This window comes from Eulemur rufifrons, chromosome 25, assembly GCF_041146395.1.
Source record: "Eulemur rufifrons isolate Redbay chromosome 25, OSU_ERuf_1, whole genome shotgun sequence".
NCBI classification, from domain to species: domain Eukaryota; kingdom Metazoa; phylum Chordata; class Mammalia; order Primates; family Lemuridae; genus Eulemur; species Eulemur rufifrons.
The window spans coordinates 2,440,705-2,457,188 of NC_091007.1; the positions used below are offsets into that span (position 1 = coordinate 2,440,705).

At 45.2% G+C, this 16,484-nt stretch overlaps 1 protein-coding gene across 1 annotated transcript in view; it reads right to left on the bottom strand.

Annotated features, from left to right (window-relative positions):
• Positions 1-16,484, bottom strand: part of SFMBT2 (Scm like with four mbt domains 2) — a 151,314-nt gene that overhangs the window by 125,613 nt on the left and 9,217 nt on the right. The window contains exon 2 of the mRNA XM_069458629.1: positions 7,098-7,249. Coding sequence (XP_069314730.1) covers positions 7,098-7,197 — 100 coding nt within the window. The 5' untranslated portion in view covers positions 7,198-7,249. The remainder of the gene's footprint in view (positions 1-7,097; positions 7,250-16,484) is intronic.

The following is a 16,484-nucleotide window of genomic DNA, read 5'->3' on the forward strand; positions in this document are numbered from 1 at the left end:
GAAACGGTGTCTGTCCTGCCCAGGGGGCCAGGAGAATTAGGGACAGCTGGGTCTAAGAGGAAAGCCTTATTTTGGAGGCTTTCACTACCTTTTTTCTACTAAAAAATTTTAACTTGTAAGTAGGAAGGGTAATTCTCTCCTAATACTCTGTACCGTCTCAGAAATTGAGAGAAGAGGATAATTTTTGTAAAGCCAGAAGATGCTAAAGTTATTTTGGATTTTGCCTTCTAAGCTGAAGTTGCTTAGAATCACCTCCTTCAATTTTACCCCAGTCAAGGGACTTATAATCGAACGTGCAAGAAAGAAAGAAAAAGCCATCCTAGGAGAAAACCTTCCCTCTGTAGCTCTCCCGACATTCTGTTCCACCCAGGGGCTGAAGCTCTTCAGGCAGAAATGTGCTCCCCAAAAAAGGCATCGGGTCCCACAGCCCCCAGCTAAGGACCGGTGATGCCAGGGACTTCCGAGCTTTGAAGACACAGAGAAGCACACCCAAGGTGTCACCTTCTGCAAAACACCTCAGGGAAGCACCTGCTGGCTCTGCCCACGACACTCCCCCCACTCCAGACAGCACAGGGCATCGACTGCCAAATTTGCTTTCTCTTGCACCAGAGGCGTCAACTCAGCATCATTTATCTGCCTGTGTCCAAGCAGAGTGTCACAGTGTCTGAGGATAGCGAACTTGCTGCAGAGAAAGTCCGGAATTTGTTTCCACCCTCCTAGTCCCACCTCAGCTCAACCAGACCCCTCCCAACCCCCTTGTGCTAGCTCGTGTGGACACTTCTGGCTCCACAAAGCCACCCCCCTCCCCGGAGGGTCCTCAGAGCAGCACTGTATTTGGGTGTCAGTTCTCTGCCACCTGCTTGCTGTGGTTTGGAGGCAGCCTGTCCTGCCAAAATTCATACTGAAATTTGATCCTCGATGTGGCGATGCAGGGCCTGGTGGGAGGTGTCTGGGTCAGGGGGCAGGTCCCTCATGAATAGATTCATGCCCGCCAGCGGGGGTGGGGTCTGGCTCTCCAAGAAATGGACTAGTTCCCTGAGAGCAGCTGGTTAAAAGAGTCTGGCTTCCTCATATTGTCTGTGTCTCTTTCTCTCTCTCTCTCTCTCTCTCTTTCTCTCTCTCTTGCCATGTGATCTCTCTGCCCAACCCCCATCCTCTCCACCTTCCCCAGGAGTGGAAGCAGAAGCAGCGTGGGACCCTCCCAGACGTGGCTGCCCCAACCTGGACTTTCCAGCCGCCAGAATCGTGAGCCAAATAAACCTCTTCTCTTTACCCAGCCTCTGGTATTCCGTCGCAGCAACACAAAGTGGACTAAAACAGCGCTTTCCATGCAATATCTCGTAAGCCTTCCAAGAACCCTGATGGACGGACAATCACAGAAGCCATCGCAAGAGCTCAGAGCGGTGAGGGGTTCACCCACAGCCACCGCTGCCCAGCCCGGAGTCGGGCACCCAACGCAGGCTGTCTGATTTCAAAGCCGGGGCTCTTACAAAGCACCTTCCCCCTCCTTCTCCTGCTGCACCCCACGCATCAAAAACCACCAGCACCCCGTTTCTCCACCTGCAGAATCCAAGGCACACTTCAAGGCGGACCCACCTGTCTCTCCGTGTTGGTGAGCATTCAAACACTCCACAGCCAACACCAGGCAAAGAGAAGACACAGGAGGCGGCTAAGACAGAGAGAACGGAGTGGGCTGCGCCCCCAGAACCTGTCTGCAAACCTGCGGGGAAGACGTCGGCATGAAACTCAGTCCTGGCCCGAAGGAGGCAAGAGGACTCTGAGAACGACCGCGGTTGAAAGATGGACGGGCCATCTTGCCGGGCGAGTTGTCCCTTCACATCACAAACATTCGATTCGAGGCTGAACCGTCACAAACTGCCTGCCACCAGCACGTGGCATGGGAGGCCACCAGCACACCGCGTCACCACCACCCAGTAAAATTCAACAATGCTATCACTTCAAATCAGGGGTGACCGGAGCCCAGATTTCTCAACTTTGACTTTGAGACCATTGGTAGCCGCTCTTTATTCTTCGTACAATTCTAATCTATGCTATTAGTATTTTACCAAAAATTGTGCTTCCACCAAACTGTCATTCATTACAAACGACATTTCCCAACATAACGGGCTCTACACTTCAGAGTACGCTCATTTATTCGGTCAAGCTAACCATGGGGACAGAGGGTGACACTGGATGTCCCCGGAGGGTGTCAGGAAGAACAGTCAGCCCCGTCACTCTGTGCTGGCCCAGGGAAAACACTTTAAAAAGTACCCCAAACGTCAGACCAGGGCGGGATTTAAAAAAATCAAAACCTTTACACTGAGCTCTGATGGCTCTGTGCTGTTTCAACAAAGTCATGAACAAAATTTAAGGTTATCACAATACAGCCTCTTAAAATCTGTCACATATAACCCTTGCTGGGGTCTGCGTGCCCTAAGCAGCTGACTCTCCAAAGACATCTCAACGAGCAACAGATAAACACACACAATGTTTATGAGGAGAGGTCTCATAAACCCGGTGCAAATATTTATAGGTGATTCATAAACCTCTTAAACCCATAAACCTTTTACCAAGGAAACTCTGACAGTCTCCCCCACCGTCGGTGACCCAGCGGGACGCCTTTCCCCATGACGTCATGAAAACCGACCGTGCACCGAGACGGAGGAAATTTCACAATTTAAAAGAAAACAGGCGTGTTCGTTAGCAGCCGTCCAGCTTTAGAAAACAGAAAGCTATTTGTGGAACCAGCATGTTTCGTAATAAACATAAAAAGCATACCTTACTAGAAGTCGGAGTATAAGCGAAGTCACAGTGAACAATGGGATAAACATGTGGCCCATACATCGCTTTTTTTTTTTTTTAAGTAATAAAATCTTGAGTTTGTACAATTTTACAATCTCAAATGAGACTCCCTTTACAAGGCTGAATATTAAAGCCTGTACCCAGGACCCAGTAAAGGGACTGAGAATTGGCAGATTGGGGATGAACCCAGTTCTTTCTGAGCACATGCTTATGTGCTGGGCGTTGTTTTGAATGTGGAAAGAGAAAGAAAGAAGACATCGAATCTTCCTTATTTTAAATGCTGACAGTCACTTCTTACTGTCATAAGATTTAGAAACTAGTTCAATTGTGAGTATATATAAGCAATAGCTTAGACAGAAAGGAACAGTCGCCCACTGCTGACCTTAGACCTAAGCTCACAAATGCAAGACCACGCCACGGTGGGGGGATAGTTCTCCTAACACAAAGGGCTACCCAGACGGCCAGAGTTTTTCTAAAGGAAAAGGAAAAAACACACACACACACACACACACACACACACACATAAAAATCAGCTAGCCAGGGGAAGCCGCAACTATTCAAAGAGGTTAGGAAAAAAAGGGAAGAGCATTGAGCCACATAGAACTCGTTCGCAGCAAGAAGTTCCCAGGTCTGAGTTTTTCTAAGAAGAATGTTGACTCCTCTCCTTCCCAAATGGAAGAGCCTGCGGTTCTCCAGTTAATATAATCCCAACGCCAAAAGAAAAAGAATCCAGCCCACGTTTCCAGCATAATTCTCTCTACGCAGAGGCTCAGCCGTCTAAATGTGCGACCGGCTTTATCTACACTCCTCATCAGGAAGTGACACTTAGCAGGCCTGTAACAACAGTGCCAAGGAGTCTGCGGAGCTCTGCGTTCGCCTGTTGTTCTGCTTGCTTTGACCATGGCCACTTAAGACTCAGAATCCTGCAGCACTTTCTTCTCCGTGGACCTGAGGATGCGTCTGCCCCGTCTACTCCATCTCCCCGTGCTCACGTCAGGCACGCACTCGGCCTTCCTGGGAGGAGGCGGAATGTGATATTGTGCCCATTGCAGGACGTGGGAGACAGTTATTAATCCTGGCTATGATGTGAGTTTTCCTTAGGAAAAGAGAGGGGAAAAAAAAAAAAAACTGCAATGGGACTCAGAGTCTGCAGTTTTCAGCTGAAGTTTTCCTTTCCGGGGATCCTCACGACAAGGAATCACAGCGGCTGGGGTTCAGGGTGGGGAGACACAAATAACCCAAGAGAAAAACACCCCGGAGCAACCCGGTTAGGTTGTTCCATTCTTTGATCCCATGATTTTCTCAGAGAAGAGCGGTGGTCATGTAAGTGGAGTCGCTTTTTGGGTAGATGCAAATCAGCCAGCACAGGACGTGGAGTGCAGGAAAAAATGCAAAGAATCAGACTTGTGCCTCTGTCCCGTAATATGTGTGTGCACATGTATGTGTGTGCACACATGTGTGTGTGCGTGTTGTGTGTGCGTCAGGATGACTGATGCCTCGTCCCTGCACCGAAGGGGCAGGCTCCCCGGGTGTCTCAGGACGCCTGAGATGAAATCCTGCGTCCGACACACCACCCATTTCACCCATCTATAAATGGGGATAACAAAAGCAGCTACGGCAGTGCGTTGTGGCAGGGTGAAGGGAGTTAACACAAGTCAAGGACCTGAAATTGTGATGCCTGCCATGTCGTCTGAACACGTGCTCATATAGCCATCGTCCCTCGTTCAACAGTCAATTCAGAACCGGCTGGAGAACACTGGACGTGCCTTCTCTGGAATACGGGACATGGAAACCCACCCCTGCCCCCACCCCTGGAAGCTCTCACCAGGAAAAGACCCCGAGCACTAAGAATCTGCGCAGCCCCAAGCACGCCCCCATTGGCCCCAGAACAAAACATCCCCACGAGGGATTCCAGAACTGAAAACATTTTGTGTCTTCATAGGTCGGAAAAAATAATAAGAAGCTCCTTGAAGAATCACACCTGATTAATAGTTTCAATGCTCAAAATGAGATTTGAGTTTCTACAAGGAAGTCAGCCTCTGCACGCTCCCAAGTCGTAGATCCTTACTTTCAATTTATTTCCGCTTTAGAAGTGTCTGTCTTTGTAGCGTCATCTAAAACTCTCCTCCCTGCACGAGCATACACAGGGATTCCAAGGAGAAAGGGCAGATTAGCCCCCTTGAGGGGAAGGGGTGTGGGATCCCAGCCAATAGCTGAACAACGTTAAGATAATTTAGAGCTATTGAGAAATACTATTTCTATCAGAGATCTGAACATCTTGTACGTTTTAGGCCATCCCCCGCCCCCAAGAGCAAGGAACTAATCAAGAAGTGAGTCTACGTGGGCTTTCGGCACGGACTCCCCCAGCCGCGGACAGGATGATTGTGGCTCTAGACTTCCCACGCACAGAATCGGCCTCAAGGAAATGTCAGTACAAATCATCTTCCTGACACCAGATTATCATTAATGAATCTCAGCATCCTACTAAGCTAGAGAGATATATAGCAGCAGCGTGACCATGAAAAGCCAACGCACAGCTGGCTCTTGATGCACTTTTGAAAACATACCACGGAGAATGACGCAGTGACAGACTTCGAACGTGCACAGATGATCTACTACAAAACTACAGTGACAGCTCAGGATCTCCAAACACGGAAAAATAACGTCACTCGGGAAACAACAAAGGCTTCTTTAAAAGGACAAATCTGTACTTAAATAGAAGTAGAATAATGAGGATGAACCTTCAGTCTGTGGGACTTTGCCTTCTTGGAAAAGAATTTCCATATTTCTATCCGGCAATAACGATTTGGCTCTCCCTGTAGGAGAAGACGTTTCTTCAAATACACTGTACGTGTAGAAAATCTTAACCTGGGGCAGCTGAGCTGATTTTGAAACAGATATTAACCTCTTTCAACATACTAAGGCATGCACTTATTTGAGGGTTTCCCAGGTGTTTTACAGATACAGATATAATTTAATAAACTTCATCAAACAAGGTCAATGCTATCAAGCGATCTGTGATCCTGTCACTGACTGGTCTCATCAAAACGTGAAGACAAACTCTGTAACTTCTTTAGACAGTGCTCAAGCCTCCCACTGAGTTAATGAGCAACGTTTTTTACAAGAATTCACCCCAGCAAATGATTATGACTCAGACAGTTAAATTGTCCTTATTTAATCTGTTGTTATGTACATATAAGGGCAATCCTTTAAAAAAAAAAAAAAGTATTCTTTTTGAATAAACCCAGCTATTTGTGTAAACATTTAGAAAAAGATACATTTGTAAATTCATTAGTTAAATATTAACATTCAATGGAAGGTTGTGTTGCAGGGGGGGATTGTTTTGTTTTTTCAGCTTTTTTGAAGGGAGAACCACTTTACTAAAAACCCCGACCACCTAACTTTCTTTCACACGATAGAATTTTCTCAAAGACGTGCTCAACACTTTGCAAATGTCTTGTGTCTTTTAGGCAGACCCAGTTCTCCTGTCTCTCCCCGGCACATGGGGGAGAGTTCTGTTTCCCTGTCTCCCTTGCTGTGGCATAAACATATGACCAACTTCTGGTCAACGGACGCTGGACAAAGATAGCCATTTGTCTCTTCTGAGCTAGAGCACCGAATGGCTGGCTCAAGACTTCTAGCTCTGCTTTTCCCGGTCATGACACACCCGACCCTGGAGAACGGTGCACAGTGAGGTCTGCTGGAGATGGTGTAATGATTTATAAATATTTACTGCTTTAAGCCACTGAGATTTTGAAGTGATGTGTCATCTCACTATAATTGAGCCTGCTATACTTAGCATGGGAATATTAATCTGACCCAAATCCTGCATAAACTTTAAAGCTGCTGTAGCCTTTTAAATAGGACTACAGGCTGGGCTCGGGGGCTCACAACAGTAATCCCAGCACTCTGGGAGGCCAAAGTGGGAGGATCGCTTGAGGCCAGAAGTTCAAGACTCGCCTGGGCAACATAGCAAGACCCCATCTCTCCAAAACATAAAAAAAATAGCTAAGCATGGTGGTATGCACCTGTAGCCCTCGCTACTGGGGAGAATGAAGAGGAAGCCCAGAAGTTTGAGGTTACAGTGAGCTATGATGGTGCCACTGCACTCTAGCCTGGGTGACAGAGCAAGACTCTGATTTTAAAATAAATAAATAAATCGGACAGCAAATCCCAGGAACATGCAGAATGTCAGATCTAGGTAGAAATGTTGCCCCATTGTTTCCTGAACATTTTCAGAAAGATATCGGCCAATATATCAAAAAGCCAGGTGGATCTAGAAAACAAAATCCTACCTGAATCAAGGTCTCCATTTCCGTTTGCTGAACCAAGACGCTTTTCCAAGGGCGAAGATGAAGGGTCTTGCATATTGGAAACTGACAAACCGCTCTCCATTCCTGATGAGTAAGCGTCCCCTTATTTTAATTCATCCTGCAGGAAGAATTACCTAAGAGCAACCAAAAAGAAAGAAAGAAAGCAAAAAAAAAAATCAGAGCACTTTAATTATAAGAATTACATTAACTTGTTTCGAAACTCTCTAAAGATGACGTGATCCTATCAGTGTTGCCACCACTTCATTGCAACATTTAGGCTGCAATGTAATGTCGATAAGAGAAAATACCAGGAATGAAGACTAAAGGGTGCACCTCTGTGCAAGGTCAACAACAAAGGTCGCAGCATGGCAAAACCATCAGTTTTCTAGAGGTCATTATCACCAGGGAGATGGACACATTTTTCACCAACAAACAGAACCTACATTTCTATTCCCAGTCCACCGCGGAAGCATGGGGCGAGGCCCGCCTCTGCCTCAGTGCAGGGAAGCAGCAAACCCTCTGCGACCTCGGCATCACACACGGGGGTCCCGCACCACACGGCTCAGTAAGAAAGCCCTCGAGTGTCACACGTAATCTCTTAGCAAAACCAGTCAAAGTATCGACGTTTGCAAATAATCTGCTTTTGTGCAAACTAGAAATAGGGACAAGACGTTCCCTATAATATCACTGCCATTCCTCACTTGCCTTCTAGTATGACCAAGAGAGGCAGAGCGAGAGCCCGTTCTCACGGAACCCGGCCGTCTAGTTCACTGACGGCAGAGCCCAGAGACACCAGGAGCAGCTGGAACCAACGTGGTGTTTTTAAATCTCTCCTTCATTCAATGCTCTCGTTCATTTCATACGTCGAAAGAATGTTAAATCAGCAACAGGTCAAGCATAGATGAAGAAAAAAAAGAATACAGTGGATTACACCTACCAATGGGATATTCCACGACTCACAAACTAGTAAAATATCTTTTAGGAACACCATACCCTTCTTAAAACACACACACATTAGGACATTTTGTCAAAATTGAAGGCTCATACAAATATGTATGAGCACTAATGAACACTCATTAGATATTAAACTAATTAAAAATTATTGGTGGCTTATTATGTGTTTTCAGTATCTCTAGATCAGCATTATCTAATGGAACTTTCTACACCTGCGCGGTAACCACTAGCCACGTGTGGCTACTGAGCGCTTGAAATAAAGCTAGCACAGCTGAGGATCTGCATTTTAATTTTAATGAATTTGAATTTAAACAGCCACATGTGGCCAGTAGCCGAAGCACTGGACAGCCCGGCTAGACCACTGTGCCCGTAAGCTGAATTTCAGAGTTTGGAACACGTCCTAAATAACCATCGATTCTTGGCTCTCTTAAAAGTTTTAATGTAATAATGTCAAGCTAGTTAAAAGAAAACACAGGAATTTTTAAACCTAAGAAACTTCATATGGAGACTTAACAGTTTCCCCCTAATATTCCACAAATGACTCATGGCAAACTTCCTAACCCAGCACAGGTTTTTATGGAATGGGCTGTGCTTTTATATAAATACGATTTCAAAGGAGAAGCAACCTTAAATGCTGTTACAGGTGTCATATTTTCTTTTTTCATGTATTTATAAATTCAAGAAAATCATTACACCTCAAAAATGTCATCAGGTACAAAGATTTTCTGTAAAGGAAAAAAAAAAAGGTCCATGAGTATCACTAGCTATTAATAAATCAGTTAAGTATCAGTGGCTTATACAACACTTATTAAAGGGGGGAAAAGTGTGCTCAAGTCTCTATGGCTCCTCAAGGATTCCACTGTATCCATTTGCCTCTAACCAGAGGCTACAGGAAGGCAATCTGGGACTATAGAATAAGACTTCGGTTTAAATGCACCAAATCCATCACTTTAAGTAGAACTCAACGAGGAGAATACAAATACCGAAGAGCATGCTCCCAAAGGCATAGCAGAGCGAAATCTCACACAACTCTGCAAGGACAAGTGACAACTCCACGCCGAGGCTTTATGTCCATCCAGGTGGCTGCAAAACTCACTCACTTTGGCAACTAATGTGTCACACGTTGACTTTTTCAACAATGTCTACTTTTTTCTTCCTTCCCATAAAAGACAGGCACCCTTTCAGGAGACATCCCAGAAAATAAACTCACAAAGGAATAAATTAGAATCACTTGTAATTCGAACACCCGGGGATCATTTTATATTTACAGTATCTTCTCCAGATATTAATAGTTTATCTCTGTGGATTTTTTTTTTCAGTTCATAAATAGAATTCTAACCCATTTCTCATTTTACATTACATAGAAAGCATTTTTCCCGTGTCATTAAGATTCATTGAAAACATGACTTGAAATGGGAGTCTCATTTTTATTATCAGGCAAATAACGTAATTCGTTTACCATGCCTCTATACTGCCTGGCTTTCCTTGTAGTTGGCTGTGATCAAGTCACCAAATTCCAGCCAATGGGTAGTCTTGCAGGATTAACATGTTCAATATAGCGTGGAAAGGGCACAGCTCTGCCCATCACCCCCTGGATCTGGGATTGTGCAGATGACTGCCCCCAAGAAGAAGAGGAAGACGGAAGATACAGGAAGCTTGGTTCTGGGTTCTGAGACTACAAGGCTGCTACATCAGAGGGAAATAAGCTTCTCTCTTCTCTCGTGTTGACACCACTCGACCTCTGGGTCGCTGATACACAGCCAATCCCAAATCCTAGCAAATTATGCTCCTTTTTAATAATCTCATAATTAGGATGTTTGGATTGTTACTGCTATACTCAGTAGGTGCTCTACGTTTTTATCAAAAAGACATCCATAGTGCAAAGTGCTGTCTTCAATTTGTTTAAAAAAAAAAAAAATCACATTTCACATTAGTTTTGACCAAGGAGCTTAAACTGTGAGGAAAATTAGTTCTGTGAAACAGGAATCCCCCAACTATAGGGGGACCCAGCATAAGCCTAACCTCTAATGGAAGAGAGGAGATCACATCACCTGTAATTTCATCAAACTGTAGGGCTTCTCCAAGTTTAAGGTGCGGAAGAATCACCGGGAGGACTTGTCAAAATGCAGATTCCTGGGCCCCACACCCCCAGAGGTTCAGATTCAGAAGATCTAGTCAATGCCTGATGAGCTGTATTTTTAACAAGTCCCCAGGTGATGCTGACGCGGCTGTCCAGGGACTACACTTTGAGAACCACTGCTCCATGAAAGGCCACACTCCCCCAACCCCTTCCTGACACTCTCATTTTCCTGGTAGATATGATGGCATTACTATGGCACTGTTGACACGCCACAGCTGAGCCACGTAGTATACTATGACGACGTCTTTCTTACACAACTTTTCCCTGTACTTAATAATGGTCTTGTTTTTTTTTTTTTTCCAGGTCATGAGTTTTCTACATATCTATCATGGATACAAATCCAAATTTTCCACAAACTCTCCATAAATTGAGATAAATAGATATTTTATTAATTTCACCTCCAAGTAATGTCTACTAGGGCCTTCTTTTCTGCTCTAACCTAGACTAACTGCTTCTGTGCCTGGAACACAGGTGTTATCCTGAGATCTGGAGTCCCCTTCCGCTTTTATAGGATCTCTTGTCTTCTTCCCTTTTGGTGTCCTCCCTCCTATTGACGGAGCACACTCTCCAGTAGATTCCTAAGAAAGGATTTACGCGAAAAACTGGATGGCTGAAAACGTCTCTAATCTACTCTCATGTTTTAACCAACAGTTTAGGTGGGTAAAGAATTCTAAGTTGGAAAAATAACCAGAATTGAGGGCTTCTCTCCATTGCCTTCGGGCTTCCATTGTTGAGAAGTCTGATACCATCCTAACTGAGGGATCTTCTAACGTATGGAAATCTCACAAAGATGTGTCTAGTGGTAATCTGTGAGTTTCAGGGCACTGAGTGATGTCTTTCAAGATTGAAATTCATGTTCTTCAGTTCTAAGATATGTTCTTAAATTATTGCTAATTTCCTCCTCTCCATCTTCTCTTTCCTTCTAATAGACCCTCCAATGCTGGACTTTCTTCATCTCCTTAATTTTCCCCTTTACTTTCTAACACTTCATTTTCTAATCTACCTTCTGGAATATTCCCTCACCTTTCCCACTAGCTCATCTGTTGAGTGTTACATTTTAATTTCTAAAAGCTCTCTTTAATTCTCATAATATTCCCTTTTTCCATCCTATCCTGTTCTTGCTTCATGGATGCACAATCTTCTATTATATCCCTGAGACTATGAATGATGTTTTTTTAAAGATTTTCTTCTCTCCTTCATAGAAGTTACTTTTCTCTCTTAGTTTTGGTTTCTACTTTTTACATTCACTGCTTCCCTCTGTCGTCTGGGAATACTTTGTTATTTGTTCATGTTTCAGAGTAGGGAATTAAAAGGCTGATGATGGACTGGTATCTCCAAGCACTTGGTGGAGGTTGTTGATTATAGGGATCACTGCAGAGAGACTCGCTTGGTCATCCAGGGAGGAAATCCCAAGGTTAGTGACTTTAAGTCTTTGCTCTTAGTTTGGTCAGATGACACAAAGGATTCACCCATATTCCAGTACAAAAGGGCTTAGTGTTTCCCTGTCACTGGTTCAGAATCAAGCATCCCAAAGAGACAGAATCAGTTTCTTTCCTGAGATTAGGCAAACGTGGGCTAGAATGAAGAAGATCTTCCTGTTAGATTCAAAGCAATAACGATGATGAGTCCAGCTCCAATTTCAGATTTCCAGGCATGAGTCTATTAATTCTCTTCTTCCCTTAAGCCAGTTCTAATATACCACTCTTCCATCTTCATTTTGTCTTATTAGACACAGTAAATGTTAAGCTATCACTGTGCAACTTGAACTATCCAAACTCAGATGAAAAAGTGAGACTTTACACTGCAGCAACAAAGCTACCTAAGCATTAGGAATCATTCTTATCTCCATGCATCAACGCAGGCTCCCTACCCAGGAAGGGCTCTCTGGAGTTAGAGCCCCCGATGACGACCTTCCAAACTGATCTGCCTTCACATAGTTTGAGAAAATCATGTTTTTACTAACTAATAACGTACTCAATTTGAAGCTTGCTACCCTGCGACAGGAGAAGGTTTGCAGTTGTTTGGTATTTCTTTACGTGACTCAGAAAAGATAACACGCCCCAGATCGAAAATAAAACGCAAAGGTCTACACGAAAAGCTTGTAAAATTCCAGACACGCTGTAGGCAACCCTTGAAAAATCTAGCATGTCTAAATCACAGAGAAAGCTGTTTCATTTCACACTCCAGGAATTTCAAAATGAGCACAGGCATCTAAGCTAAGACCTTTCAAAATATTTCAATCAAAATGAGAAAATCTCAAAAGGATTCTTCTTGAAGGCTCTACAAGCAAATTTGGGACCCAAACTCGGGCTCTGAAAATCATTGCTTCTGTGTTCCTAAGAAGCCACATGCAAATAACAGCCTGGAATCGGAGGAGTATCTGGAAGAACCACGTCTGCAAATGGCTTTGAAGATGAAAAGCAGCGTTAAGTGCCAAGGCGAGCTTCCTCTCTATTTATCCTCACGCTGTCACCCAGATCACTCTGCTAATAATGCCTGTCGAAGTAGATGTCTTCCCCACGCTCACCAGCCAACTCTCAGCCTCTCTAAGAAGAGACAGGCCCTGCCTCCTTCCACCATCAAGGGAGATGAACTGATTGTCCGGGGCAGAAGGTCCAGGGAATCTTGCCATTCACCGTATGCTCAGAGTTTGATTTACCTTGATCGGGACAGCAATTTACTCACCGTTTTCCAACCAGGCTTCGTTGGTTTTCACTCAAAATGGACTGAAATCTGACACAAATTGCTGCCCCGGCCTAAGAAATGCTAATTTTTTTACAATCAGATTCACAGGAAATAAGATATGTTGGAGGCTAACAGGCGATTAAGGGGTAAATACCAGGGCTGGTGGCAGCCTCCTGGTCCCACAGTGGTATTCTATGTCTCCTAATTCACAGTTTTCTCTGTCAGCTCTCAACCTCCCAAATAGCATATATTACACGAGTATAAGGACAGTGAAATCAGTTGTTCAAAAACATGCAAAATGAGAGAGACAAGAGCCTTCCAAGTTACATGCTCAAGAGAAGAAAAAAATTCAAAATGCACCATCTTGAAAGGACATTTACTTACTATTCACCTACAAATTATTTATTTGCTATAAAGAAGGATGAGGTTGCAACATCCAGCTAACTACTACTACACATCAGGTCTTTGCATCAAGGTAGCAAGCTAGGATTTCTTCTACCAGAAATTAACATGCAAGCCACAAAAGTCAACAGCATCCTTAGGTAAGCAAATGGCTGAGCCTGCTCAGAAGGCTTTATTAAAAAATCAAGAGCTTTCGAATTAGCACAGAGGTAGTCACACTTGGTTTGGACAGCTTGGACAAACCCCAAAGATAGGATTCCCCCGATCGCTACAAATACTAAGACGAATAAATTAAAGCATCAACCCAAGTTTGTAACAAAGCTAAGGAAACGTCACAGTCTACATTAGATTTGTGCCTCCCATTATATGTGTGTGTGTGTGTGTGTGTGTGTGTGTGTGTGTATATAGATATATCATTTTAGGTAAACTAGACCATGTGTTGTATATACAGTTATGAGAACTCAAAAAGTAACTTCCAAGGCAGCCTTCTGTAAGCTCCACATGCATCAATAATGCCTAGCAATCAGTGCCTAATTTTCTGAGTGCATTTTATGACTTGATCACTTCAAGCCAGACAGCCGCACAGGAATAATGCTTGAGAGATGCCACAAAGTTCAAAGCACCTGAAGAACGTCTCTCCCCCCCCCCCAGCCAACCAAAACACCGGCGATGAACAGCGCCAGAACCAAGACGACCAGCAGCCACAGGGCAGCCCCCGCCTATGAGGCCCTGCAATCTAGCTGGGGGTTCCTACCACAACTGCAGGGCGTTTCGGGTGTTTATTTTATTTTTAAGCAATTGATATATCCCCAAAATGAGGCATACATCAAATTTTATAAATTATATCATTTAAATGCATGAAGGAAGTTTACTCTTTACTGGAGGCTGACTGAAAATCATTATGCAAAGTCAATAAAAACACCCTAACTCACTCTGGTTGGTAAAGAACTTGGAAAACGTAAGGGACTCTGCAGGGAACTACTCAAGACAGGGTTTACAGAGGGATATCACCCTCCATGCACCTGAATATGCTCCTGGCCTTTGACCACCCCCCAATGAACACTGTTCTCAGCTGCAAAACAGAGGGATAGTTCTAGAAGCTTCCTCACTCTCACCTCTCACTCAAGCACGTCAGGGAACGTGGATCTTCACTTACCTTCCTCATTAAAACCAAGTGGATGCGGTAGGACGAGATGCTATAGCCATCTGCTAGGAGGGGAAAGAGACTCCAAGAAGGGACTGCTCACCATGGTCAGAGCTGGGTCACAGAAGTTTTCATGGAAAAGGGGGGTTTGGGCCAGGCCTCAGGAAAACAGCAAAGCTTGCACAGGCAAGAGGAGTTGGGGATCCCTCAGGCCAAGGATCCCAGGCTGGGCAAGGGGCCGACAGGCTGAGGTGCCAGAGCCTGTTCGGGGAAACAGGCAGAACCACCCAACAGATACAAGGTGGCCGGTTGACACAGGGCCCCACAGGCTACCCAAAGACTTACTCTGATCAACTGCTCAAAGCCACAGCACTCCACAGTGATAGACGGAGGAAAGGGGGAGGGGTGTCCTGCAATTTACAGCCAGCTGGGAAGAACACAGCCCGGCCCAGCTGGTCTTAAAGACCCTGAACGGCAAGGACCAAGTCCCGAGGCTCCCACTGTCTGGGACTCCACGCAGAGCGGCAGCGCTGGGGGACGGCGATGGGTGGGTTTCGTTCCAGATTGGCTACTTTTCAGTAATCAGGCCAGAGAGCGGACGAGGGAACAGACAGAGAAAACACAGGTTGCGGCACAGCCATCAGCTTGCATGGAAATGACGACATCCAACTGCTGGCATCTCCCCACCCACACTCGGGGAAGCGGCCTGGCAGGGATTAGAGACCCCAGGGCATCGAGCCTCGAAGGCTCTTGAAAGCTGTCAGCTTCTGTAGGAAACCGCCGGCAGCTGCATGCTGCTGAACTTCTGTTACTTTTTAATGAGCACAGGGTGCGGAAATGCCTCTCGGAAGAGCCCGCCTGGCTATGGCCTCCGCTACCGGGTCAGGGAAGCCCTCTCCTTGGAAATGCCCGAAGAAAGATGCCAGGTCCTGAGGATCTTGCCTGCCACATAGTAAGTATCAGAAAAATCACAACCCCAGCCCACAAAAAAAAAAAAAAAAAAAAAAAATCAACAAATCAACCGAGGAGCTCAGGCTCTCAAACGCACCCTTTTACACACTTGGGGCCTTAAATGCCTCTTGTTCATTGGGCCCACTGGAAAATTGGCCCAAAGGCTGCGGTGGGATGAGAGAAGACAAAAGGTGCAGGATACAGAGGACACCTCTCAACCTGCATTCACGCTGACTTGTCCTGAGCAAATAAATCCAGGCCAAACGACACCGCGTGATGCCACCTACAGCTTCCAACACACAGCCATAGCCAAAGTGACTTTACATTTACTGTTTGTTTATAAACGAGATATGTACTACGAAAGAATATAACTATGACCAAAGTATCTCCATAGACAGCTGAAGTTTAACTTGGGAGTTAGTACCAACAATGACCGTACAGGATAATGACTTACCCTCATGCATATTCATGACCCCTGTCCCTGTCCTCAGGTTCAGGCATCTGCAGGGTAACCATCTCAGGATCAACCCTGGTCTTCCTCCCAAATACCTCCTTCCTGAGATCCTTCTTCCCCCCGGCACTGCCCTTGGAAAGGCAAACCCAGTTCCTTCCCAACAGGGACGAATGCAAACACCACCACCGTAACACAGCCTCAGTCTCGGGAGTGTCCCATCGTGCTGTGCCACCATGCTATGTCATCGCGCCATCACTCTGCCCCTCCCGCAACACTCCGTTCCGTGCATTGGTCCCAGCTCTCTGCAGAAGCAATGTGTGTGTCTCTTTCCAGAAGAGTACCAACGGGAAGGCTGTTTACAACCATCTCCTACGAATGTCTGCCTTTGTTAATGGAAGAACTCCAACCTAGGCCACGCATCGATTGGTACCATTTATATCCAGTGACAGGTCCCCTTTGCTGTTGCACATGCCCAGGGAGTGGATCTGTTTAGTACACAGGCAAGATGTCTACTGCTGAGTATAGAACATTAAAAAAACAAAAAACAAAAAAAAAAAGCCCATCTGGAGAGAAACATCCTTTCCAATCTGGAGACGGGAAACAGGAAAAATGGCTGCCAACACAAATGCTTCCTCTGCA